Genomic DNA, 27,911 nt, shown 5'->3' on the forward strand with positions numbered 1-27,911 from the left:
CTTAGTTGATGATTAGGATCTGGGGGTGATGACCGGTATTGTTTCGCTGTGTATGTATGGAGGACGTTCAGACTCTCACACACCACACCAAGTCTCGCGGTATTTCAACGCGATCCCTGCGCGATTAAACGAGATGACAAAAGGAGCGGGGAAGAGTGGTGTGAGTGTGGATTGGGAAGCACGGAAGATGTAGCCCGCTTGCTGCATTGCTAATGACATGCTCTTTCCCTACACTCTCTACCCTACTTGCTTTGCTCTGCTTCATTGTGCATGCATTGGTTAATGTGGGACGCAAGCTGAACACTCAGCGCTTTGGAGTAGGGAGGAACACACTGTGGATTACCAAAGCAGACGACGGGAATGTCAAAAATGATCTGAAAATGGCGCCAAAACAGGTAAAGCACTTTTTTATCTCCTACTGTTTTTTTTATGGAAATGAATATTTCAAGTGTTACTGGTGATTGTATATGAAAATAATCGGTGGATTTTATTAAGAAGGCAATTATTTTACGTGTTTCGAATTTGAGTTGGACAATGTGTTGGGGCTTTTTGTGTAGATTGAGGGACGAGATTCGTGTTCAATCGTCAAACAATATGGTTATTAGTTTATATTAAAGAAGATATTTTGTATTAAATGGCATTGTGATGTGAGCGTTCCTTTTTCAGCATTTTGGTTTTGAACGCCAAAGTCTTCAATATTTGAAGACAAAAATTTGGGCCTACCATAAGCCTCCGGTTTGTAAGTAGTTGATGCAATATGACGCATAATTTGGAGAGCAAACAAAAAGGGGAAAAACAACATCACAAAAAAGAAAATTGTGCTTATTTTGAGCAACGTTGCTGAATTGAATGTGAAGACAAATTGATTTACATAAAAGCAATTTTATGCAAACATAATTATAGTTACTGTTCGATTGAATCAAGTGGATGTTACTAATTGCCAACAATACATTTATATTTCGACAACATGTTAACCAATGTTGAAATTTGCTAAACTTCGATACAGTTCTATTTTCATGTCACCAAGGTGGCCGAGTGGTTAAGGCGTTGGGTTTAAGTTCCAATGGACGATAGTCCGCGTGGGTTCGAACCCCACCCTTGGTAGTTTGTTTTTGAACGTTTTTACTGCAAAGGCTTAAGTGTGTAAAACAAGTTGCTTAATTTCGAGACTGTCCTGATTTCGTGTCACCAAGGTGGCCGAGTGGTTAAGGCGTTGGGTTTAAGTTCCAATGGACAATTGTCCGCGAGGGTTCGAACCCCACCCTTGGTAGTTTGTTTTTGAACGTTTTCATTGCAATGGCTGAACTGTATAGAAAATGTCCTAAATTTCGGCACAGTTCTTATAACCTGTCACCAAGGTGGCCGAGTGGTTAAGGCGTTGGGTTTAAGTTCCAATGGACGATTGTCCGCGTGGGTTCGAACCCCACCCTTGGTAGTCTGTTTTTCTACGTTTTTACTGCAAGGGCTAAAATTTATAGACAGTTTCCTAAATTTCGGCACAGTTCCTATAACGTGTCACCAAGGTGGCCGAGTGGTTAAGGCGTTGGGTTTAAGTTCCAATGGACGATTGTCCGCGTGGGTTCGAACCCCACCCTTGGTAGTCTGTTTTTCTACGTTTTTACTGCAAGGGCTAAAATTTATAGACAGTTTCCTAAATTTCGGCACGTGTCACCAAGGTGGCCGAGTGGTTAAGGCGTTGGGTTTAAGTTCCAATGGACGATAGTCCGCGTGGGTTCGAACCCCACCCTTGGTAGTTTGTTTTCCTACGTTTTTACTGCAATGGCTGAACTGTACAGAAAATGTCCTAAATTTCGGCACAGTTCTTATAACCTGTCACCAAGGTGGCCGAGTGGTTAAGGCGTTGGGTTTAAGTTCCAATGGACGATAGTCCGCGTGGGTTCGAACCCCACCCTTGGTAGTTTGTTTTCCTACGTTTTTACTGCAATGGCTGAACTGTACTGAAAATGTCCTAAATTTCGGCACAGTTCTTATAACCTGTCACCAAGGTGGCCGAGTGGTTAAGGCGTTGGGTTTAAGTTCCAATGGACGATAGTCCGCGTGGGTTCGAACCCCACCCTTGGTAGTTTGTTTTCCTACGTTTTTACTGCAATGGCTGAACTGTACTGAAAATGTCCTAAATTTCGGCACAGTTCTTATAACCTGTCACCAAGGTGGCCGAGTGGTTAAGGCGTTGGGTTTAAGTTCCAATGGACGATAGTCCGCGTGGGTTCGAACCCCACCCTTGGTAGTTTGTTTTTCTACGTTTTTACTGCAATGGCTGAACTGTATAGAAAATGCCCTAAATTTCGCCACAGTTCTTGAAACTTGTCACCAAGGTGGCCGAGTGGTTAAGGCGTTGGGTTTAAGTTCCAATGGACGATTGTCCGCGTGGGTTCGAACCCCACCCTTGGTAGTTTGTTTTTGAATGTTTTTACTGCAAAGGCTAAAACGTGTAAAACAAGTTGCTTAATTTGGGGACAATTTTGTTTCGTGTCACCAAGGTGGCCGAGTGGTTAAGGCGTTGGGTTTAAGTTTCAATGGACAATTGTCCGCGTGGGCTCGAACCCCACCCTTGGTAGTAGTTCAATCATTTTGGGTTTTTTTGACCAAACTGCAATGGTTAAATTATTTTTATCTCAGGATGGCGTCATCATACGTTTATGATGTCATCATCTTGCAGTATTAAAAATTATCTCAAGATTTCAACAAGTTGGATTACATTTCCAGAGCTCCTTATTTATAAATCTTTGTGACATAAAACCCAAGTCAATTGATAATTGAATACAGACAAAGAATACTGCGACGAAATCTCACTAGATAAAATAATGCGCGACATCGACTCAGCATAATGCACACTTGAGCTGTTGGGTTGCGCTTGAAGGCACGGTCATTATGGTTCTGACGATAGTACAGTGTAAACACATAGCGTTAATGGGCCGTGGTATTTGATTTCCTTTCTCAATAATCATGGCGATGCCCCTTGGTGTTATGTGTCGCTATAATTAAGCAAAAATAATCAACATTCATGTTAAGGTGTGGATGTTTTTGTGTAGACGTGTATTTAGTCAGACTGTGTGGGAAGTAATTTATATTCACCTGAAAGCTGATAAAATGAAAATGGAAACCTTAATTTCATACTGACTCAGCCTAGTAGAAAAGCAAATATTAATCAACAATGTTACTAATCCTGATTTGTTTTAAAGCCATTGGACACTTTCGGTAAACAGTATTGTCCAAGGCCCACACTTCGTGTATCACGACTTCTATATAAAATAACAAACCTGTGAAAATTTAGGCTCAATTGGTCATCGGAGTCGGGAGAAAATAACGGGAAAACCCACCCTTGTTTCCGCACGTTTCGCCATGTCATGACATGTGTTTAAAATAAATCCGTAATTCTCTACAACGAGAATTGGTATTGTTTTAATGTTTTTCTCAAAAAGTAAAGCATTTCATGGAATAATATTTCAAGAGAAGTCTTTCACCATTACCTTCTGTAAACCCTGTAAAGCTATTTGTAAATCTGTGAACAAAAAAATGAAAAAAAAATCGGTACCGAAAGTGTCCAATGGCTTTAAGGCAACCTTTTTTTAATCGATTTAGAAAAACAAATTTCCTCGTTGAAAAGCTCCACGACAGTGGCAAATGTTGTACAGAATAACAAAATTGCTTCCCGAGCAAGCTGAACCCAATCTAAATGTTATGTTATATTCGACCCTTGACATTTAACGCAATAATTCCATACCAAAGTCCATAAATTTGCAAAGTCAAAATATTGGGTTACACAAAGGGGGAAAAGCTAGTCCGCGCACGTTCCTGTATGATTTTATTTGAACAAGAACAGGGCTAGTGCCAATACCACACAAGGTAGGGCCGCTATCTGGTAGCCTTACACTTTCGTACTATACAGTGAGCATGTAGAAAGAGTCCTATATGGCTCGCCCCTACATGTACTTAAAGGCAGTGGACACTATTGGTAATTACTCAAAATAATTATTAGCATAAAACCTTTATTGGTAACGAGTAATGGGGAGAGGTTGATGGTATAAAACATTGTGAGAAACAGCTCCCTCTGCAATAACGTAGTTTTCGAGAAAGAAGTAATTTTCCACGAATTTGATTTCGAGACCTCAGAATTAGATTTCGAAATCAAGCGTCTGAAAGCACACAACTTAGTGTGACAAAGGTATTTTTTCTTTCATTATTATCTCGCAACTTCAACGACCAATTGCGCTCAAATTTTCACAGGTTTGTTATTTTATGCATATTATGTTAAGATACACCAAGCGAGAAGACTGGTCTTTGACAATTACCAATAGTGTCCAGTGTCTTTAACATCTGAATTTGATGAAGAAACGTGTGGCATTGTCAAAGTGTTCTGATTTTTTTTTTGTGTGGATCTGAATATCGAGCATGGCTTATAGACAAAAAACCAGATCATCTTAAAATATTCATCCGAAACATAATCTTGTAATACGATCGCTTCGCTGTGCATCGATCAATCCAGCCCACATTGCTATTTTAATCATCCTGGCACAATCCAATTCTCCTGGGCGAAAGCAAATAATCGAGCATAATGTTAATCGCAGAAAACGGTACCACGTATATAGCACGCATACAGGCGGCAGAAGAGTCGATTCCCTGGGGAATGTCGGGTAATCGAAATATCCGGCTTGATATTAGCGTCGCTCCGTTGTGTTCAGCTGCCGGGTAATCCGACAGGTATGTTGAAACCTTTTCTCTTGAGACTGGTGTGCGGCAGGTTGTTGTTTTGGATAGCAAAGGAGGACGAGCGATGGTTGTCTTTCAACGTGTGTTATATTAACATGGACTCTGGCGAGACAGACACCATCTTGCTTTACGTGAAACGTACGCATGGATTGACTTACTGATATCATGGAGGTAGAATTATATCAACGGTTTACGGTAGGTTTTATATTTTACAGTATACAGTATACAGTATTTCGTGAAGACCCAAACCCAAACATAAGCCGTAAAGCTGACCCTAGGCCACACACCTTATCATATTGCAACTTCATCAAATCACACAAAGCCGTGATTTTTATATCATGACAATGTTAAAATAGTATTGTTAAATATAGCTCACCATAACTACAACTATTTTAGGTTTGGAATTACACGTTGGTCACGGGGGCCATGGCTTCCATTGCCCCTAGTCTTGGCCTTGGTGCCCCTTCAAAATTTTCCCATTGACTTTATGATTTTCCAGTGGAAATTTCCCTTTGCAAAACTAAAACGGCCTTCAATCCAAAGACGAACTCCTGGCCTGCCATATAATTTTAAACGATAACCACAACCAGAACCAGAACCAGGGCCCAATTCCATAGAGCTGCTAAGCACACAAATTTGCTTAGCATGAAATTTCTTCCTTGATAAAAAAAAGGATTACCAACAAAATTTTCATTTGTGCATATTGCTTGTTACAGGTATTCAGCTGTTGTTTGCTTATCCTGAAAATCACTTGGAAATTTGGTTGGTAATTTTGTTATTATCAAGACAAAAAATGTCATGCTAAGCAAATTTTTGTGCTTAACAGCTCTGTGAAATTGGGCCCAGATTTTGACAACGGTGGTCTGTCACAAAATTGACCCACAGTCACGACAAAGATAATCGATGTGTACACTACTTGAAAACAAATTACCACACACCACGCCCCCACCCATAACTGTAACAACGCCCATAGCCACCATTTTTCATTTTGATTACACATTTTTCGGGTGGTCGTTTAAAATTGAAGACAGAAAATGGGTTGAACCTTCAGATTCTGATGTTATTCAAGATTTCTGTGATGCACGATGGACATTTTGAAAAGGTCTATTATGCACCAAGTTATACACTGTAAATTTACCTCGTTCAACGGGACAAAGATGTTCTTTTGTAAGACTTGCTAAAGAAGCTTATCACTAAAAAAGAATGTTTTAATTCATGAGGAATTCAGACGATTCTTCCAGTGTCAAAAGAAAAGAACATAAAGGAAGACAGATGAAACCGGGATGAGCTTTGTGTCGATTGGCATTCAAGGGAGCATGTTGTTATTGTACTTTGTCCGTTTGGCATTGCGTGGGTTGCATTGAAATCGTCAATCGAATTAGTGAGTGAGCTCGGTTTATCAAGGCACTCATTGGGTAATTGTCAAAGACCAGGGGTGGATTTCACAAAGGTAGTCCTAACTTAGGACTAGTCCTCGGCAATGCTAGGAGATAGGACCAGTCCTAAGTTAGGATGAGTTACTGGTACTAACTTAGGACTAGTCCTATCTCTTAGCATTGGCTAGGACTAGTCCTAAGTTAGGACTACCTTTGTGAAATCAACCCCAGGGCCCAATTTCATAGAGCTGCTAAGCACAAACATTTGCTAAGCATGAAATTTCTTCCTTGGTAAAAACAGGATTACCAACCAAATTTTCATTTGTTGCATATTGCTTGTTACTGGTATTTAGCTGTTGTTTGCTTATCCTTCACGTGGAAATTTTGATGGTAGTCTTGTTGTGCTTATAGCAGCGCTATGACATTGGGCCCAGTACATGTATTCTCACGGGCCTAATATACGTCACGAAGGCAATGAAGGCGATTGCCTCCATGTCCCCTGGTTATTGCCTTTGGTGCCCTTGAAATGCTCCGCTAGAAATATACAATTTGCTCTTAGGGTGGCGATTACCAAGGAAAAATGCCTTCTCGCCCTTGCCCTTTCAAAAACGAAGCATACAGGCCTGATCCCAACATTATGCATATGACAGATCTGTGAAAATTTGGACTCAATTGGTCATCGAAGTTGCGAGACAATAATGAAAGAAAAAAACACTCCTGTCACACAAAGTTGTGTGCTTTCATATGCTTGATTTCGAGACCTCAAATTCTAAATGTGGGGTCTCGAAATCAAATTCGTGGAAAATTACTTCTTTTTCGAAAACTATGCTACTTCAGAGGGAGCCGTTTCTCACAATGTTTTATACTACCAACCTGTCCCCATTACTCGTTACCAAGAAAGGTTGTATTCTAATAATTAGTGTCCACTGCCTTTAAAATATTTGGTCATATTTTGGCTTAAAATGTGTCTTTTATAGTCTTTCACCTATGTAAATCCCTAACGGGTATTAATACAAACTCAGTCATGGAAACTTGCATGTGGATTGGGACTCAGCTCAGTCCCTAGTTGGATTGCGTGGGTTTATGCATCTGGGGTTCTTCCTCCCACATCTTAAAGGGGCATTACAGAATTGTGGTTTTGCTAACAAAACAGTTGCTGGCAGTGAAAGCACTTTATGTAATCCACCCTATACATAAATTGACAATTCTGTAGAAGTTTGAGTTCGATCGGCCGTCTGGGTCACGAGAAAAATAATAGTGATAAACCGATTACAAATTTTGCATTGCATCGATGCCAAAATAAAAATGAATAAAACGCTCACTGAGCGATAAACTCTAAACGCGAAGTTCGATTATTTACTTCTCATCAAATCATGACATTTCAGACCGAAATAATTATTTCAAGAGGTGTTTTCAACTATCATAATCACTAGACCGTGTAAGTTTTATGTAAATCTGTGATCTTTACGATTTTTGTTTCTTACCAATTCGGTAACGTTCCTTTAAACATAATTTCTTCTCGCTTCGTGTTCATTCTGTTACTGGCGCTAAATGTTTGCTAATGGATGTGTAACAAATAAATGGTTCCAAACCATCCTCTTATGTGCAATGTGGATTTGTTTCCTGCAGGCATGACCCAGGAAGCATTGAATGTGTAGTGATTCATCAAAGGGCAATGACTTTATTCATAAAATAAAATTGTGAGAAAATAAAATCAACTGTTGCAAACAACTTACCAACTAAATGGACCGATGGTATAAATGCAACAAAAAACATAGTTCATGGCCTGACGTTTCGACCCTAGCAGAATCTTTCTCGAAGGCAAAATGTCATCCCAACACACATGAACAGGTAACTAAGTGAAACATAATCATATGCCACTTCACTGCTTATGTTTCACTTAGTTACCTGTTCATGTTTGTCGTGTTGTCTTTTAGCCTTCGAGAAAGACTCTGCTAGGGTCGAAACGTCAGGCCATTAACAATTTTTCTGCAAAATAAAATTGTACTACTTTTTCTTGATTCAAAAGGAGTAGGCCTAAGCAGCTGTGACCTGGAAGTGTCGTGGCCGAGCGGTTAAGGGTACATAATTCAAACTCTGGTGTTTCTGAATCAGCAGAGTGTGGGTTCGAATCCCCAGTCGTACCAAATTTCAGCCCCAATCTAATTGTACCCCAGTAGGGCATACATATAAATGTAGCTCAAATTTTGTTGGCGTCACGCAGCCCAAATCGTGTACCCAAATATCGCCCCAAATATTGTACCGAAATGCTCTAAAATCTTGTACCTATACATATTGCTGCCGTAATCTTTTAACCTAAACGATGCACCATTTTTATTTGATACATATTTATACTCCACAAAATGGCGGACGGTGTTCATCCACGAAGTGACAGAAAAAAACCCAATCGATTTCGAGGTAGTGGTGTAGATATTTATAATTCTACTTTTGAAACATCTATCCAACCATGTTAATTTCATGACATGCTTTTTGTATCCCAAAGCGCACAATCCGACGGCAATGTGTCCCTCTACATTACAAACGATCTTCACCAATGCGGAATTTCTTTTAAAGGCAGTGGACACTATTGGTAATTGTCAAAGACCAGTCTTCTCACTTGGTGTATCTCAACATATGCATAAAATAACAAACCTGTGAAAATTTGAGCTCAATCGGTCATCGAAGTTGCGAGATAATAATGAAAGAAAAATAACCCTAGTCACACGAAGCTGGGTGCATTTAGATGGTTGATTTCAAGACCTCAAGTTCTAAATCTGAGGTCTCGAAATCAAATTCGTGGAAATTACTTCTTACTCGAAAACTATGGCATTTCAGAGGGAGCTGTTTCTCACAATGTTTTATATTTCAACAGCTCCCCATTACTCGTCACTAAGAAAGGTTTTATGCAAATAATTATTTTGAGTAATTACCAATAGTGTCCACTGCCTTTAAGATTTGTATTGTGAATAATAAAATGTTGTGCCGAATTGGAATTCCATGCTTTGAAATACGCTCCTTTTATGATTTTGGCTTTAATTTTTTCATCCATGCAGTGACAAAGCCAGAGAGAAAGCAACGAAAGTCTGTTGAGGAAGTCGACGTTTTTTTAAAGTCATTACCACCGAAACAAGCTGCACCCATTCCGCCGTCAAAATGGGCTTCCGATCGGCAGTGGACTCCATTGTTCGCCGCCTAGTGCGGGTCAAATCCTTGGACATCTCCGGCATGAACCATCGCAAGGACTCGGTGCCCGGGAGGTTATCAAAATGTCTGTCCACGCTGGACCTTGTCTCCCTTGGGGTGGGGAGCTGCATGGGGACGGGGATGTACGTCGTGTCTGGCCTGGTGGCAAGACAAATGGCCGGACCTGGTGTCATTTTGTCTTTCATGGTCGCAGCTCTAGCTTCAATCCTATCAGGTAAGTTTAATACTTTAACTCCGTAGAACCCTCGTATGACGTCATTTTTCAAAACAGCACCCTCAACGATGCAAAATTAATGCAAAGGGCCGCAGCTGTTCTTGGTGCGTAAAAACGTGCTCGTGACCTAAGGCGTCTAGAATCCTCGCATTGGCTGTCATCTTTGATGAAACATGAAGAGGGATAAACTGTGTTCAAGTAACGGGAACATTGGGTGCGTTCGTTTAGCATCCCTGGGTCGACCCCCTTACAAGAGCTAACGGCATGCACCTCGGGTCACCCCCAAGTGACCCCCTCCACAAGCAGGGCACTGGAGGCTGACCCGGGTGAGCCCCTGGAATGACGTCAAAGCTATTCGAACGCACCGGGGGCAGACCGGGGTCGACCCAGGGAAGTAAACGAACGCATCCATAGTGTGCGTCTTTTATGGAGGGATCTTTTTGGGTCATTTTGGGGCTCAATATAGGGCTCAATATAGGGGCATTGTGTGTACACCTTCATTATGTGATTCGAATCTCAGGAATTCTGTAGAGGATTTTAGTGATTGGGAACTTGTGTTCAATTAGGGCAAAAATAAAGTCTTAAGGTATCGGGACATTCGGGGATAACCTTTGCTCGATATCGGACATGGATATAAATATTAGGGGTCATTACTTTTCTATCCAACCACAGTTAATTTTAGTTAGGTATTAGGTTTATTTCGGGTGGTGTCCCCGAACTGTGATGGCTCTCCATAGGATTCTGTCCTGTATTGCTGTCCATAGCTCTGCTGTCTTCAGTCCAGTGTCTTTCCTCAAAACATCTAAGGTGCTATCCACACTACAGCAATTTAACTGGGGTCCCCTGCTTAATTTTATCATGGTTGTAAAACGTAGCAATGTTTTGAACAAGATTTCACAAGAGAACTTGGACAGTAGAACAAAAATGCTGTCCTTTCACACGAGGTGCATTTCGTAAAATTTAAAAACCATGCTACAATAATTAGCAAGGGACCCTTGCTAAATTGCTCTCGTGTGAAAGGAGCTAGTAAATTTTGGTCTACCACGTTTCCTGCGTCCATGTTTTGGTTAGTGAATGAGTTTTGACGAGATTCCTTGCTCGCACTATACATTGCGTGTAAAGTATCTAATGTTTTGTCACGGAATGGGTGCTGCTAGATTCAACACGCAACGGGCTTGCCGTATGGTCGCCTGCTTGCACCACAGGGGGAGCTCGGCTATCTCATTATAGTGTGGAATTCTGTTCAATAATTAATTACCCTCCATAACGTCTTCAGAGAAATACGCAAGCATCCATGGTTAATATTTCATAACTATAGATTCTTTTTTAGAACCATAATAGAAGGCCAATCTACTTATGTCTGAAGAGTGTGTGCTTCATAGCTGACAAACCAATAATTATTATTAATAGTCGTACAGAGATTAAATATTTTACATGGAAAGGCATTCACACATAGGTTTTGATTTATTGTTATGAAGAATACTTTAGTCATAGTATGGAAAATAATTTGACCTAAGACAAATCGGGCAAACGGTATTCGGCCCCATCGTATATTTTATTTGTTGTTGTTTATTTTTCAATTTTTGTATTTCCATAATAAGGACTTCCCCTATTTTTCAGTCAACGGGTTCATAGTTCGAAATTTTCCCAAAACTGTACACTTGTTTTCTGCTCATTCGAAATTATTTGTTTTCCTAAAAGTGATCAACTCCTCCTAAGGCACATTAAGATTAAATTTATATAAATATTACAACATTTGAAAATCATAATTATAGACGTGCATTATGCTTGTATGGAATTGAAACAGTACAAAATTACTCATTCTCAACGGTTTACCACAACATGCAACCTTCTATTGAGAATATACATTTGAATCTTTCTTTTACTGTAGACTTTTATCAACTCTTGACTTGAAAACTCATGTCCATGATATAGCTCAATAGTGTAGTATTGATGCCAAAACCTAATTTGCACTAGAGACTACAAAATTAAAGGTAATTTCAATAAATTTCATTAGGCATTAGGTGGTCGACATTAATTTAATCGGGGCGCCCTGTCGGGAGCGAAAGTGGCTGAATTGTGATGCTGGGAGACTAATTAACCCAGTCGCTGTATTGGCTGTGATTGGTCTCCTGCAATCACGTGATACAGTGGACGCGATTTTGATTTTATGTTCATTGCCACAAAGATTTTTTTTTAAATATCGTTTTGTCCAGTACGCGCCAATCACATAATCTTTGGCGCGAACTGGCACCAACTGGCGCTGGCCCAGTAGACTCCTAGATAGTCGAGTTGTCACTGCTCTCGCGCAAACTGCTGGTTGCCGACTTCTACAAGTCGGGCAGCGCGCTGTATAGTCGCGCAACCAGCAGTTCGCGCGGAGAGCACCGCTGCGCAACTTGACCATCTCACCGCTTTGGGCCATAAACGACTTGTCCATAAGTCTAACGATGCGATGTCGTTTTATTATACATCGAGAGTAATTTACAGGTTTCATCGAAGTTGATAAATGAATTTGCATAATATGAGAAAAATACAAAGGATATCATGAGAAATATATTTGGCAATTTGACCATTTTGCTTTTGTCCCTTGTAAAAATGGGTAAAACAACAAGCAACGGCAGCCATTTTGAAAATGTTGAATCGTTTGGGTTATACATTGGTTCAAATGATCAACTTACAAAATACTGCTCCCAATGCAGCCAATAGCCTTGGTTTTATGCTATCTTACAGAAATACGTGTAATAACCAAACGCAAGAAAAATATACTCTAATTAGTCTGGCAAATTAATTAAATTAGAGTGTTTGTGAAATGTCAATAAAGAGCATAAGACACATCTAGAATGTCTCCAGGCCATCTTGAATGAAAACGACATGCGCTGTGATGTCGCCATGCATAGCCCGATAATTTGATTATAGATGCTCTGATAAAAAGCCAGTCGAAATTACTTTCGCCCGTATTTGGAACATGATGAAAAGACTGTGTCAACAAATTTAAGTTCACAAATGGGATAAAATATGATTAATTGTATAACCACCCAAGTGTCAAATTAATTGCTTGCTATAGCAATGGACGTCGAGTCTAAAATATTTCTTATAAAATGTTAGTTTACCGAAAAAGCAAGGTAATTATTTGCAATCGTCATTAAAGGCAGTGGACACTATTGGTAATTGTCAAAGACTAGCCTTCACAGTTGGTGTATCTCAACATAATTATACATAAAATGACTAACCTGTGAAAATTTGAGCTCAATCGGTGACCAAACTTGCGAGATAATAATGAAAGAAAAAACACCCGTCACACGAAGTTGTGTGCGTTTAGATGGTTGATTTCGAGACCTCAAGTTCTAAATCTGAGGTCTCGAAATCAAAGTCATGGAAAGTTACTTCTTTCTCGAAAACTATGGAACTTCGGATGGAGCCGTTTCTCACAATGTTTTATACCATCAACCTCTCCCCATTACTCGTAATCAAAAAAGGTTTTATGCTAATAAATATTTTGAGTAATTACCAAAAGTGTCCACTGCCTTTAAAGGCAAGCTAACCTTTTAAAAGACAAGTATCCTTGTTTGGGAAATTTCAACTTATGCATAAACTAACAAACCTGTTATAATGTTTGCACAATTGGTAATCGAAGTTGCAATAAAACAATGAAAGAAAACAAGTGATCTTTAGATGTCTTAGAAAGGCTTCATGCCTGATGCCTTTTTCAGGTTCAAGTTTGTCGTTGAAAAACAACCCCTTTCCCTAAAACTACGTCACTTCAAAGGGAGTAATTTTAAACAACCTTCATCAGCTCTCCAATGCTCTTTATCAATATAATTGTTTACGATCATTAATTTTTTTGATCAATTTACCAAAGATATCCCTCCCCCCAAATCATGTGTTGTATCAACCATTAAAGGATTTGGGTACTTTTTGTAACACAAAACACAATGTCCACAGATCTGAATCGAACTTACACCATTTGAAGACAATGATAGTAGAAAGCGTACCTTTAAAGTGCTTTAGTTTTTGAGAAATGAGTAAAACAATGTCATGAAAATACGTCTTTACATGCTAAAATAATTTTCGTCTCATGATCACTTAGACGAAAATTATTTTCATGACATTGTTTTACTAATTTCTCAAAAACTACAGCACATCAGCAAGTAATATTTTCAGGGAAGCTTTCTATATACTATCATTATCTTCAAACGGTGTAATTAGGGTAAATATAGACATTGTTTTTTTTTTTGTCCTACAAAAAGTACATAGACCCTTTAATGTCAATTGCAGTATTTATCTTGTTATTTTAGTCCAACATTGTCTTTAATTAAAGCATTTAAAACATTTACATGAAGCTAAGAAAATGCTATTGATGACCGTTTTGTAAGCACAACAAATAAGTTTGAGGCTACAAATAATCTGAAATGAACTTTCAACCCAACTAACTGTCACCATAGGGGCACGTTGACACCTAGTCTGGGGCTAAAACAGTGTTGCCCCCTTCACCCCTTCACCCCCTTCATGTGAATATATGAAAGGGTATCATTCACCACAGGAGCCTGGCTGGTAGAGCGGAATGCACAACCTTCCCAACTTACTTATTCCGTGATAAAATCATGTGATTTTATCAACCATGGCTCGGCCATGTCAACCATTTCACACTTACGTACAAAAGTCGCTCGAAGGGTTTGCTGAATATGTTTTAATTTCCGCTGGAAATTCCCCTCATACTTCAGGTTTAAAAATGATTAACTCGAGTTGAGTGGTCGCTTGAAGGGGAGTGAACCATTACAATGCATCCGTATAAAATACCACGCCGTAGACTGTAAACAAATTTTCTTGCTGAGAAGTTAATGTACCATTATTTGATTATTTCACAAAAGGGTATTGTTTGTGTTTGCGGTTTTTACCGTTACTTGCATTGCAACAATCAAAACAGGTGCATAATTTGTACGAACGTGCAAATAAAAATCATGGTGACGTCTAACATTTACCTTTTTTGTTGATTGGTCACTAATACATGACAACTAGCTATTGTGGATACTGACCTCTAAAAAGTAATAATATTGACTGCGAACTTTAAAGGGTCTTTATTGGCAATGACTCTGAAAATTAGAGTCAATAAGGACGTATTAAAGGCAGTGGACTTTATTGGTAATTGTCAAAGACTATAGCCTTCACAGTTGGTGTTTCTCAATATATGCATAAAACAACTAACCTGTGAAAATTTGAGCTCAATCGGTCATCGAAGTTGCGAGATAATAATGAAAGAAAAATAACCCTTGTCACACGGCGGTTCAGATGGTTGATTTCGAGACCTCAAGTTCTAAATCTGAGGTATCGCAATCAAATTCGTGGAAAATTACTTCTTTCTCGAAAATAATGGCACTTCAGAGAGGGAGCCGTTTCTCACAATGTTTTATACATCAACCTCTCTCCATTACTAGTCACCAAGAAAGGTTTTATGCCAACAATTATTTTGAGTAATTACCAATAGTGTCCACTGCCTTTAAAGCCATTATACACTTTCGGAACAGAAAAAAAAAAGTTTTACAAATAACTTACAGGGTTTATAGAAGGTATTGGTGAAAGGCTTCTCTTGAAATATTATTCCATGAAATGCTTTACTTTACTTTTTGAGAAAACATTAAAACAGTTATCAATTCTCGTCGTCGAGAATTTCGGATTTATTTTGAACACATGTCATTACACGGCGAAACGTGAGGAAACAAGGGTGGGTTTTCCCGTTATTTTCTCCCGACTCCGATGACCGATTGAGCCTAAATCTTCACAGGATTGTTATATTATACTTAAGTTGTGATACACGAAGTGTGGGCTTTTGGACAATACTGTTTACCGAAAGTGTTCAATGGCTTTAAAGGGTCTTTATACAGTTGGTAATGACTCTGAAATTTAATGTCAATAATAGTTTATTAAGTGGTGAGAAGTATAGCAGCTTAAGATAGTATAATGCATTATTAGAAACATTTCACTTCGAGGTAATAGGCGGTTAAGGACAAAAATATTACTTTTTAATAAATAAAAAACAAATTTGATACAATAACATGTCTCAGACGGTGTGTTCGTATGGGGAATATTGTCCCAGCGTCGTGGGCACCCGCTCCGGAGTTCGGCAATATCTCCAAAAAAACGCGACCAACTTTTGAAACGAATGTTGCATACGTTACATTTTATTGTATAAATCTCATTTAGCCTCAAGTATAATTTATAGTCCCATATAAATTGAGCAGCTCAAACCCGTGGTATGATTTGCCATCGAAAAAGAAATTCCTTGGCGTAAAACAAATTCATCTCCCTCTGGATGAATGTAAGACCGCTTCCCTTCCCTTAATAAACCAATCGGTCTAGTTTGTACATGTCGCCCGACCTCTGCGTGAATGTCAAGTGTTTCCATGGTGTAATTTGTCTTCTCATGTCTAGCCTATAATACTATTTTATTGATCAGGAAAGGAAGGATGGTATCGACTACTGCTGAGAATGAGAATAGTTGATGGCATATCATGTAAGAGAAGAATATTTACATTGTGCGCTCGATAGCATCTATTTCTAGCTGTGGCCCTCTAGTGTCATGTTAGAGGCCAAATTTAGCTCTGCGGCTACGGTTGTACTTCCTTAACAACACCCTTAGGAGCAGTCGTAGCCGTAGCAAATACGCTAATTCGGATACAGTCAACACTGTAAAAAAGAGACATCAAAAATAAAATAAAAACTTCGTTGAAAACAACAGGATTTATAATTATGTGCGGTAAACATGACAAACAAATTCTGGACTGATACCCCAACCCCTTAGTATTCCTGCTGTGTACAATGTCTTCTAAAAAGTCTGATTTATTTGCCGTTCACACAAACAAATAACAAACAAAATTGAACCCTTGATATTTATGCTGATCCAGAGGCAAGGGATGTCGACTCACGCCATTCATCCTCCGCGCTTACCGGGCTTCGTTTGAACCAGCCCGCCCACGCGCCCGGGTCAATATTGTCTTGCTGCGGGCGAGTGTTTTCGAGACAATGCGCGACGTGCCGTTCATTTTGCCGTACTATAGATTAGCATTACACAGTGTAGCAAGGTGTACCATTTCAATCTCTTAAAGGTGTGTTACGCGATTGTTAATAGTTATAAAAGAAACAAGATAATATTTTAATATTTTATCCGCGTGGAACAATGCTACGATACATTGGCTTCGCCAGATTACTGTAATTTCGTTGTAGCGCCGGTTGTTGTGTTTATGCAGTGCGACAAAATGGCTCATTCAATGTTTTAGTAATTTTAAAATCACTGTTCAAATACCCTAATTCAGCATACGACTTCTTTTATTGTGAATCAACCATTTGAAATGTAGGAGGACAAGTCAAAATGAACCTTTACTTCCGTGAAATGATTGCACACACACTAATCGCTCGTGCAAACTTTAACACACTGGGCCAAATTTCACAGACCTGCTTAAGCACATTATGCTGAGCAACTTTATGTCTAGCAACAATGAGCAGGATATCAGTCGCAGACTGTACATGTAAACATGGTATGTTGGCTTGGCTGGTAACCATGGTCTGGTAAGCACATTTTGTTTGTGCTAAGCTAACTTTAAAGCAGCTCTGTGAGTGGGCAAATTGTAACCAGACATCTTGCTTCTTCTCACCCATACACATTTTTGAGATGTAGAACAATGAGTCATTCCAACAGCTTTATTCCACGTACTGCATCTCTTTGGAACTCCTTGCCAGGTGTGGCGGTTCCAGTCTTCCGCCGTGTTCAGTTATCCGGGACTCAGTACAGCACTAAACATTGACTACTTTCGCTTGCTGTGCGCAGGCATCGCATGACGTAATGTTACCGTATTTGGTCATTCGGAAAACTGAACACGGCGGAAAGTTAAAACCGCCACACATGTGCATGTTTCCTTCCCTACTATTCCTCCCTTCAGCTCCCCTGAGTTCTTTTCTCATAAAATAAATTCCCTTCCTGTAGCCCCCATATAGACTGACTTTAACCTTGTTTTGGGCGAACTTGCATAGTTAAAAAAAGGACTGTACTCTCGCCATTTTGAAGTCAAAATGTTCGTTAAAGAGATTGTAATAAGTGTAACTGCTGCGTCTCACAAAATGCGCACTACGCTATACAACACAAGGGGATATCGACTCCCAAAATGGCGCAACCATAGTGTGGTGATGACGTCAGAGATGAATTGCGTCAATACTTCTCTATTAATTATTATTAATTTGTTTCATTCCCAAACCAATGAAATGATTTCTCTTTTGTAGTTAATTTTTTATTTACAATTCAAGTGGTACTTCTGACATAATATTATGATATCCTTGCCCGTGTGTATAAAGAGCTTAGACAAACCACGGCAGCTTATTTTAATAATCCAATAGGTCTAACGTATTTTTAGCGTCGATAATACAATTCCAAAGCCCCACAAGCTGAGAGGATCTACCCACGGTATACGAGCAAATTGAATTAGAGACTGGGACTAAAAAATCCAATAGTTAATATCAATGCACCTGCTTATTTTGTATGCAGAATGACGAAGCATTCATTAGCGACGGAACAAATCTCTCGTAATAAGTGGGGGATTCTAAAATTTACAAGACCAAAGCATTCTAAGAGTATAACTATGACTATAAATATGAGTTTGTAGACTTGCGGGTACAACCATGTGTAAAATTTCTTTTGAAGGAGTGTTGGCTCTGAAAGAAACCGGTTTGGTCTCGACGTTTCAGACATACATACATACATAAAGACAAAAATGTTTTATATACCGCCATTTCATCAAGACCACAGCGGTTTGACATGCTCTGCTCGTCTTCTTATAGCATTCTAGCAAAGAAGAGGATTTATCTGTAATCTCATTAAAGGTTTAGGCAATAAGACATGCAGAACGTCAGAATGGTGGCAATTGTGAACGCTGTCCAGAACTAAGAACTAGCAAGTACATTATTGGCAGTTAAATTGAAAAGCACTGGACACTATTGTTAATTACTCAACATAATTTTAAGCATAAAAACTTACTTGATAGCAAGCACTGGAAAGCTGTTGATAGTTATTAAACAATGTAAGAAAACGGCGCCCTCTGAAGTAACGTATTTTTTGAGAAAGAAGTAATTTCCCACTAAAATATATTAATTGAATTCGAGACCCCAGCTGAGGTCTCGAATTCAAGCATCTGAAAGCACACACCTTGCTCGGCTATGGTGTTTTTCGTCCATTATTCTCTCGCAACTTTGACCACCAAGATCTCAAGTTTTCACAGGTTTGTTATTTTATGTTAATATACAAGTGAGAAGATTGGTCTTTGACAATTATCAAAGGTGTCCGGTGTCTTTAAAGAGTTACGAAAATGTTCACGATGTGTGCCCATGAGTATGATTAGCCTCCCAAATTATTATTATCATAAAATGCAATTTCATCTTGCCCGAGCAGGTTACCTTCTTCAAATCCCAATGCATGAAAACCTTCAAGTAGGCCTACTTCATCCATATTCTTAAGGCTCCAGACAGACTTGATAATCCCGCTATAAAGACCGTGCCTGTAAACGAACACACTGAATATCAAAGTCGACAGTGATGGAACGCGCCCTGGGCAAAATGCAAACATTTAAATAGGTTTCGATCGATCACACCTTTTGGGGCCAAGCTAATCTGTTTTCCAGACCGTTTAGTTATCCCAGATTCATGTCATTATACCTCCGTGCATGACTTGTTACTGTCTGAACACATTAAACTATATCCAATACCTTGCTTTAAAGGCAGGGGCCAATTTCATAGAGCTGCTTAAGCAAAAAATTTGCTTAAGCACGAAAATAGCTCGCTTATTTTACACATGTTACTGGCCACAAGTTCCTGCCATATACATTGCTTATGACTAGTATTAAGCTGTTGTTTACTAAGCATTACAATTGAGTGGAGTCTTGGCCGGGAATCTGATTTTACTAAGCAATGAAATTTATGCTTAAGCAAAATTTTTTGCTAAAGCAACTCTATGAAATTGGGCCCAGGTGACTATGGCTACAAAGGCTGAAGGCTCTCAGCACGTACTGCAGTAGGACGCCTCCAAAAGTTGTATTTAAATGAACACATTGCTTCGGATCGGTCGAGTTGGTCTATAAAAAGCATTTGTAACCGTTTGTTATAAAAATGCATATGGTTAGAAAGATGTTGTAAAAGTAGAAAAAAATGATCCACAGAAACATGCCTCGAAATTGCACGGTTTTCCTTTTACCTCGTCGACTAACACGGTCGGCCATTTATGGGAGTCAATTTTTTTACTCCCATAAATGGCCGACCGGGTTAGTTCGCAAAGTAACAGGAAAACCACGCAACTTCGAGGCCAATTTGTGTGGATCATTGTATTCTACTTTGAAACATCTTTCCAATCATATGCATTTTATAACAAACGGACACAAACGCTTTTTAAAGACCGACTCGTCCGATCCATGTAAACATGTTCCTTTAAAAGTTGTCTTGTGTATCAATGCCCAGAAGTGACCTTTGCACCTTCAACTTTTATGAATATTGTCGTATTGTATCGTCTTGGACATTACTTTTTCCTCTTTTAAGATTCATGTTGGTTGTTTATTCTACAGGTGTGTGCTATGGTGAGTTCGGGGTAAGAGTTCCCAAGACAACAGGCTCCGCCTACATGTACAGCTACGTCACCGTTGGAGAGTTCTCGGCGTTTGTGATTGGTTGGAATCTCATCTTGGAGTACCTGATTGGTACAGCAGCCGGCGCAAGCGCACTGAGTAGCTGCCTGGATTCACTTCTCACCAATAAGATCAGTGAATTTATGATGGATCACGTGGGTGGATTTGGCATTCACAGTAAGTGATACTAACATTTGCAATTGTTGTAATTATTATTACTATTCGTTTTATTAAAAAAAAACTTTAAAATTCGTAGCCCAAACATTAGGAATCACTTATCCGTGGCTGTGAGTTACCATCCTTTTCAACACCAGTGCAGACATCTGATTAGTGTGTATAACAGACGCCACGTGCCTTTTCGAAACCTGGGTCTGGGCCCCGGCTCTGTCTTGGGCGCCGTCATCAGGTTTGGAGCATTGTGCAATGTGTACGGTGTTTCCAACATCGAACGGAGCCTGGAGCCGGAGACGGAGCCTAAGCCGATGTTGCTTAAAAACAAACCACTATGCCGATGTCTATCTATCCTCCGGAGTTTTCTGTCCTCTATAACGAAAAATAAACATGGGCTAAAGGAGGATTCAACAGAGGGCGCTATATCAGAAGAAGTTTTTACACAGTTTGCCACATTGCACAATCTCCGGGGGACATCATCTCCTGCTACACCGCGCTCACAAACCATGGTGGAGCCAAAGAGATCATGACATTTTGAATCAAATTGGCATTGCATTATAGACTATGTGCCCTATGTGTACATTCAAACCGCCCAATATTTAAAAAACACTGCATACGTCATGTTTTGCTGGGCAAAAAGACGCGTAGTCATGGTAAGATCGCATACACTTTCTAGCTGGCTGCCAAAACACAAAGGTTTTGCCCGGCGGTATGCGCGCGAATCGTGTTATTGTTTTTGAGTGACGTCAGAGGTCATATCGTCTGTAAAGCTTTACTTTAATGTGAAAATTGTGCATTTTGTACGCCTTTTCATACAGCTTTGCAACTTTTCAAAAGATCCCCGACATCCACAGGCTAATAACAATAATCTTTTTTTTTTACTACCATGTAAGAATGTAATTTTGGTCAACCGTCCCCCCAACAATTTTGACGGCAATGAAATACCAATTTTGGTGTAGGTCTGTAATATTATTTAGATTAAAACCAGACCCGATCGAATACACATTGCCATTGCGATCGACTCACCAAACGTCCCTTTACATCATCAATAAAACTTCCAACCTTCCAAATTAGTATTTTTACAGAAATTAAAGGTGCACATATAACTTGAAATTGTCTTTAATGGTATCCCTTTTGTTATCTTTTGTTTAGCCGAGACGTACCCAGACTTGGTAGCAATGGTGATAGCAATCATTATGACCTTAATCGTCACAGCTGGGGTCAAGAAGTCAGTGACCTTTAATAACATCCTCAATGTTGTCAACCTGGTAGTCTGGGTGTTTATGATCGCTGGGGGGCTCTTCTTCCTCAACGGCAGAAACTGGAGCGAAGATGGGTTTCTACCTTTTGGATTCTCTGGGGTAGGTTTTGAAATAAAAAAGTTTAAAAAAAAAAAACCTGGGAAACTTTTACGAGTACAAAATATTTGGCTTGTTTTCTGGAGCACTGTATGTATACTGAGGATACAGGCATATTTTAATAAAACAGTGTACAAATTAAAAGTGAACCACATGACTCATCCACAACAAATGCAATGCCAATGGATCCTTGTCCACTGACGTCATCAATCAGCCATTTTAGAGGTAAAAGATGTGTAATAGGTGAAACAATAGACCTTTGACGTCATTTCAGTAGGGCACCCTCGCCTAGAGGTAAAGAGGAGGTTGTTCATTGAGCAATGTTCGGTGAGCATTGCTTTACAAATCTGTGCGTTTAAAGGAAACGTTGCCTCGGACCGGCCATTTTATGGAGTCAAAATTTTGACTCCACAGAATGGCCGTAACAGTGTTTCCTCGCGACGTAAAAAGAAAATCGTGCATTTTCGAGGCATGTTGTGTGGATCATTATTTTCTACTTTCAAAAATATCTTTCTAACCATATTCATTTCACAACAAACAATTTCAAGCGCATTTCAAGAACCAACTAGACCGATTCAAGGCAACGTGCTCATTAGTTCATCATCGGTTTAACTCCAAGATGGCGGCTGGAACACATCAGTGCAATAGGCCCTATTCGAATTCACGGCTTCGGCTCCAGATTTGGGTTATTTGGTTTGTCGTGCTTTGCATACGCGCTCTACCTTACGTCAGAGAACCTAAATCTGAAGCCAAATCCAAAGCCGAACCATGTATTAGAAAAGGGCCATAGGTCTATGACAACTGGAAACTAAACTACACTAAACGTAAATAGATATAGTGAAAATTTAACATTAGATTGTCAGATATAGGTTTTAGTGTGGTGTAACACAAAAACACATTATTTTATTGAATCATTATAAAAGCAGCCTTTCCAAAAGGCATGTTGACGGTTGCAGTCGGAGCATATGAGATAAACGAACATCTAGTGAGGGACTTTTGAACACTAGGTGGCAGCAGACTTACCAGGTAAATGTCCATTGTTTACGTAGTTCTGAGCATGCTCACATCTCAGAGAACGATGGATTTTACCTGGTAAGTCTGCGGCCACCAAGCGTCCCAAAAGTCTCCCATTGTAAGTTAATGACAGTAGTAGTATGCTCTAAACATCTAACGTCCACACAAGAAACAACAAACAACTCCAAAAACTATCACACTTAGTCTTGTTTCGTTTCGTAACAAGGTGATGACTGGTGCTGCAACTTGTTTCTACGCCTTTATCGGATTTGATATCATTGCGACGACTGGTGAGGAGGCTCAAAATCCAACCAAATCGATCCCATTGGCTATTATGCTGTCACTGGTAATCTGCCTCATTGGTGAGTACACGACTTAACAAAAGAAACCAATTTGGGTGACTTTTTAAGTTTTATTTTCTCCATTCTTATAAAAAAAAGTGTTTAATTTATTTAACAAAAGTTGTTTATGTTGAAACAAACTTAATAGCTGGGCTTTGAAAGCTTGTAGCTCTGCATTTTAATTTCAGTACCCTGATGAAGACGACCACGTCAAGAAAATTCAAATGGATTCGAGAATGATTCCGTCAGTAAAGCTATATACACCTTATCAAGTTGATATCAACACCCACTTTATAAAGAAAATGATCGTATACCTGGTATAACGCACAATTGAAACATATTAAAAGGATTTGGGTACTTTTTGTAACACAAAACACAATATCCACATACTATTTACATTAAACTTACACCGTTTGAAGATAGTGATGGTAGAAAGGGTACCATAAAGCATTAGTAGCTGAGGTGCTGTAGTTTTTGAGAAATGAATAAAACAATGTCATAAAAATACGTTTTTACATGCTAAAATAATTTTCGTCTTATGACCCCTGACACGAAAATTATTTTCTTAACATTGTTTTACTCATTTCTAAGAAAGCTACAGCACCTCAGCACGTAATATTTTCAGGGAAGTTTTCTACAATCATAATATTCAAACTGTGTATGTTTAATGTAAATCTGTGGCAGTGTGTTTTTTGTCCTACAAAAAGTACACCAAACCTTTAACAGTTAACATTTTTATATTATTAGAAACAAAAAGCAAGAAAGTGACTGTATAATTAGTTTAGTCTACAAACATTGCTCTGTTTTTAAACTGCAAAAGTGTCCGCACACATGTGTTTAAGAACCCATGCGATAAAATCCTTTCTTTCTGCACAGGCTACGTATCAGTCAGCTTCATTCTCACGCTAGCCGTTCCGTACTACGACATCGGGAAGGAGGCACCGCTAATGGACATGTTCGTTCAGAATCACGCCGAGGCCGGCAAATACATCGTAGCTATAGGCTCAATAGCTGGCCTGACCGTCAGTCTACTGGGCTCACTCTTCCCGATGCCTAGGATTATTTATGCCATGTCTACCGATGGGCTACTGTTCAGGTTAGGCACGGAATAGTAGTGTTCTTATTTGGGTCGGTCATAGACTTGACATCAAGACGTTTGTTGCAACTTTCTTTAGCGAGACGAATTCAATGTGCCATTATGGTGTCATACAGAGGCCTGGGGTGAGTCGACGACTTTGACCGCAGCGTTCGATGATGGCCTGGCTCCTTTCGAACCTGGCCAGGCTCTTATTTCTAGCGTTGATGACAAATTTGGCGTTCTCTAGCGACGTGTTATCAAGTCTAAACCGACCGCTCATGTAAATAACTTATACAAACAAAGACTTTCAAAGTGAGAAGACAGCTGACGAAATATGACAAAATATGACTCAAACGAACTATCCAGAAAGAATAGAAAGTATCTACATTCGATGAATCTCGAATATATTTTTCCCGAACTCATAGAAACACAGAACTTCCAACTTTGTGTTCTTACATTGCTTATTATTTATTATTTCCATAGGTTTTTGTCACGTGTGAATAAGATCACCCAAACACCCGCCGTTGCCACGGTAATCGGTGGCTTCTTAGCCGCCATCTTGGCACTCATGGTGAGTCTAGCAGACCTCATAGAAATGATGTCAATTGGTACCCTGCTTGCCTACACTCTCGTCTCAATGTGCGTCCTCATCCTACGTTACCAGCCACACATGGACCTGGAGAAAGGTCTCGGCGAGGGCCTGCCCTATGATACCTTTGAGAACGAGGAGGACGATGATGAAGTCGTCACTGTCACCACCGGGAACAAGGTTGAAGATCCCGAATCAAAACCAACACTAGAAGAGGCGGGGCCGGAGCAACTTCTACCAAAACTGCCCAAACTTGACCCCGGCAGCCGGAACTACGGCGCCGTGGACTCTGACCCCGAAACAGATAACTTCCGCAACTACAACAAATGGGACTTCTATCTATCGCGCACGCGCGAGTTCATCTACAATCGCTACCAGCAGTTTCGCGCCCTCTTGCGTCTTCCGGACAAGTCCGCCCTTCCGACGAGTGCCACCGGGAGTACGGTAACCATGGCAACGCTAGGTTTATTCTTCTCCCTTTTCATCGCCTGCGCCATTATAATATTCGGTCGGGAGTTTCTAAGCCAGTGGTGGCTCATAATTATTTTCTTGGTGGTGCTAGTTGGCGTCCTTGGCTGTATATGGAAGATCATACAACAGCCTCAGAATCCGGATAAGCTGCCGTTCATGGCGCCCTGCGTGCCGTTGCTACCCTTCTGCGCCATGTTTGTGAACATCTTTTTGATGTTGAAGCTCTCGCCACTCACCTGGGTACGGTTCGTCATCTGGATGGCTGCTGGTGAGTCATAAACTATGTCCGAGTTTTTCCTGACTTAAGGGCTGAGTTCGGGCGGTGTGTTCTTGGCCCGTGTGCCATGTTCGTATGCCCGAACGGTGGGAAAATGACCCGAGCTAGAACAATACACTCGGAACAAGATGGCACACCACCTTTTAGCAGGTTCAGTCGAGAAACAACGGAAGGAAGATACATGAACTTCGATCCTACTGGTTCTCGACTATCCAAAAAACACCGCCCGAACTCGGCCTATAGCTTTGGCAGTGGCCGTTGTGGCAGGAGTTTCTGTCCCCTGAAGATTCCGCTCTGCCATTATGCCAAACTGCGTACAATTATCATGCTGCGCCCTCTTTTGGGCCAACCTCCTCCAGCCCCAGACTGGGCCCCTGTCTGTATCCACATTAGTTATTCACGAGCCTCGAAGTGTGGCGTCAGGTGTTCAGGCACCCAGCCCGTGCCAATTTCCCATAATAATAATAATATAGAGCGGTTGATCACACCCCTAAGGGGCAAATCAAAGCACACTTTTTTCCCTGCAGGGTATGTGGAGCTACGATTTAAAGTATGAGACCTCCTTTATTAAAGCACCGTGTATGGTTTACAAGGTGCTGACAGGCGACATAATCTTCAGTGGACAGTGTTTGAAAAGTTATGCGCTATTTGCTTTGTCTGAGTCCATGTTCATTTTTTTTTTTTTTTTTTTTTGAGAAAGGTGAATGTTATTGTAGCCTTCCTTGTGATCCTGTTTTGCATCACTTCTGACTTTTTTTATTTTATTTTCCCGTCAAGGAAACTTGTCAAACTCCTGCAAGGGATATAAACACCAGGCTGGCCACAGCCAATCACTCTAGTCAATCTCTCTCTCAACGGGCTAAACCGTCTATGATTATGAATTACACAAATCAAGAAATTGTGGATGAGGGTTAAACTAGACGACAGAACTTTATCCTAGTGAATGAGAAATTAGCGGTTAGCTTTGTGGGATTCGAATATTGTGCAATTTGTAAAAAATTCATTAAAATTTGTTGCAGGTCTTATCATCTATTTCGGGTATGGTATCTGGAACAGTAACATCGAAGCTCGTCATCATGACGTCACGAGGCGTAATAAATCGGGCAAAGAGGCAATTCTCATGGACGCCAAAGGAGTTGAGGTGATAAATGAAACGAATTTATTATAATAATATGCATTTTATCCTAAATAATGGAGTGGTTTTTGCTGACAAGTTTGTTTGACCTCTTCTTACCTATTCTTTTCCTTTTGCAGATGCCGACCGAGGCCAGTATGGTGCCTGCCCACGCTAAGAGTGCACCAAAGCCCGCAGGAGATAAGGAACCAATCGTTGATTTAGAATCAGATTAAAACAAATCCCAAATAAAATAGTTTTGCCAGAAAAAGTGTGCTTTCAGTATACTTAATAGTCCATATTACTGGAAAAAGAAATCTGATGAGGAAAGTACTAATTCCAAGCCATAAGGACGTTTCTGTATGCAATCAAAAGGGTGATAGCGACAGTTTTATACTTAGTAAAGCCTACTTATTTGTACTGTTTTCATTTTTGTGTTTTCTTTTTGACATACGGTATGTGTGGTCCTGAAATGATCGAGTTATTAGGTTTGGATTCTTTATTAACCCTTGGTCAAGCTCGCACAAGTACCTTTGTGTGGTGCATCCTTATGCCGCTGGTCCACATGAATGCTGATCCCCTGTCTTTATCGGCTAGGATAACGTCTTTATCCGCAAGGATGAACACATGTATTGGTTATACAGAACCAGTGATGTTTAATATTCGATACAGTGATTTCATTGGATAAACGTGCGGTGACGTAAGCTTTCTATGTGTTTTGATTGGTTTGAGGAGCAGCTGAACTTTCGGTCGTCTGCACGTGCAACAGCGTATAGGCACAATTGCCATAAATATAGACATGCTATCTGGCACCCATGCTCGAAGCATGGTCTTGTTTGGTACTAGACAATATCGGCCTTTAGTCCATATGGACCCTGGTAACCTTGACCGAACGTTGCAGCGCGCCAATCGTGAGTCTGGTTACCTGTATCCGCTAATGTGTGTATTGCGCTGGCCGTTGTCGATGACCAGACTAATCCAGAAACCCTCAGATTGTGCATGCAGTGTGGCTTTCTATAAGGCTGTACAAGGTGGCTGCACAATGGTAGAATGCTACGAGTTCACCAACGTCTTTACCCGAAAATTTCGAATTGATGCCGAATTATGGCAGTCGGATCATATAAAATTAATATATGAAGTGTTTTCATCAGGCTTTAAGAACCAACCTTTCAAGAGAAATACAAAAGGTTTTTTATTTTGTATATTGGGGTTAGAATAGATTCTTGTAATGAGACCAAAGACGGGGTCAATCCCCCGACCCATTTTGGGTCATCCATCACTTAAACACAGATTTGGGGTCAAACTATACCGGTATCTC

General features: G+C 40.0%; 1 protein-coding gene and 10 non-coding genes across 12 annotated transcripts; all 11 read left to right on the forward strand.

The window, feature by feature from the left end:
- Positions 1-27,852, forward strand: LOC139950767 (solute carrier family 7 member 14-like). 2 transcript variants are annotated; one of them, XM_071949570.1, is made up of 9 exons: positions 1-395; positions 9,161-9,525; positions 20,121-20,357; positions 21,504-21,712; positions 22,950-23,085; positions 23,941-24,160; positions 24,626-25,470; positions 26,499-26,620; positions 26,734-27,852. In XM_071949570.1, exons 2-9 carry the CDS (start codon positions 9,261-9,263, stop codon positions 26,827-26,829), a joined length of 2,130 nt encoding a protein of 709 aa, XP_071805671.1. In that variant the 5' UTR covers positions 1-395; positions 9,161-9,260; the 3' UTR covers positions 26,830-27,852. The 2 variants fall into 2 exon arrangements, with proteins under 2 accessions (XP_071805671.1, XP_071805670.1); XM_071949569.1 differs by lacking the exon at positions 1-395 and adding an exon at positions 4,757-4,926.
- Trnal-uaa (transfer RNA leucine (anticodon UAA)) lies at positions 1,022-1,104 on the forward strand. Its single transcript has one exon. It is a non-coding gene; the product is annotated as a tRNA-Leu (tRNA).
- On the forward strand, positions 1,188-1,270 carry Trnal-uaa (transfer RNA leucine (anticodon UAA)). Its single transcript has one exon. It is a non-coding gene; the product is annotated as a tRNA-Leu (tRNA).
- Positions 1,353-1,435, forward strand: Trnal-uaa (transfer RNA leucine (anticodon UAA)). Its single transcript has one exon. It is a non-coding gene; the product is annotated as a tRNA-Leu (tRNA).
- On the forward strand, positions 1,518-1,600 carry Trnal-uaa (transfer RNA leucine (anticodon UAA)). Its single transcript has one exon. It is a non-coding gene; the product is annotated as a tRNA-Leu (tRNA).
- Trnal-uaa (transfer RNA leucine (anticodon UAA)) lies at positions 1,671-1,753 on the forward strand. Its single transcript has one exon. It is a non-coding gene; the product is annotated as a tRNA-Leu (tRNA).
- Positions 1,836-1,918, forward strand: Trnal-uaa (transfer RNA leucine (anticodon UAA)). Its single transcript has one exon. It is a non-coding gene; the product is annotated as a tRNA-Leu (tRNA).
- Positions 2,001-2,083, forward strand: Trnal-uaa (transfer RNA leucine (anticodon UAA)). Its single transcript has one exon. It is a non-coding gene; the product is annotated as a tRNA-Leu (tRNA).
- On the forward strand, positions 2,166-2,248 carry Trnal-uaa (transfer RNA leucine (anticodon UAA)). The gene has a single exon. It is a non-coding gene; the product is annotated as a tRNA-Leu (tRNA).
- Trnal-uaa (transfer RNA leucine (anticodon UAA)) lies at positions 2,331-2,413 on the forward strand. Its single transcript has one exon. It is a non-coding gene; the product is annotated as a tRNA-Leu (tRNA).
- On the forward strand, positions 2,496-2,578 carry Trnal-uaa (transfer RNA leucine (anticodon UAA)). The gene has a single exon. It is a non-coding gene; the product is annotated as a tRNA-Leu (tRNA).
- Positions 27,853-27,911: the final 59 nt, after the last annotated feature.

The sequence above is a fragment of the Asterias amurensis genome, chromosome 18 (genome assembly GCF_032118995.1).
Source record: "Asterias amurensis chromosome 18, ASM3211899v1".
Lineage (NCBI taxonomy): Eukaryota > Metazoa > Echinodermata > Asteroidea > Forcipulatida > Asteriidae > Asterias > Asterias amurensis.

Coding starts and splice junctions, on each gene's coding strand:
- LOC139950767 (XM_071949570.1), top strand. CDS start 9,261: ATGGGCTTCCGATCGGCAGTGGACTCCATTGTTCGCCGCCTAGTGCGG. Junction 24,161..24,625: donor ACCGATGGGCTACTGTTCAG/GTTAGGCACGGA, acceptor TTATTTCCATAG/GTTTTTGTCACGTGTGAATA. Junction 26,621..26,733: donor TGGACGCCAAAGGAGTTGAG/GTGATAAATGAA, acceptor TTCCTTTTGCAG/ATGCCGACCGAGGCCAGTAT.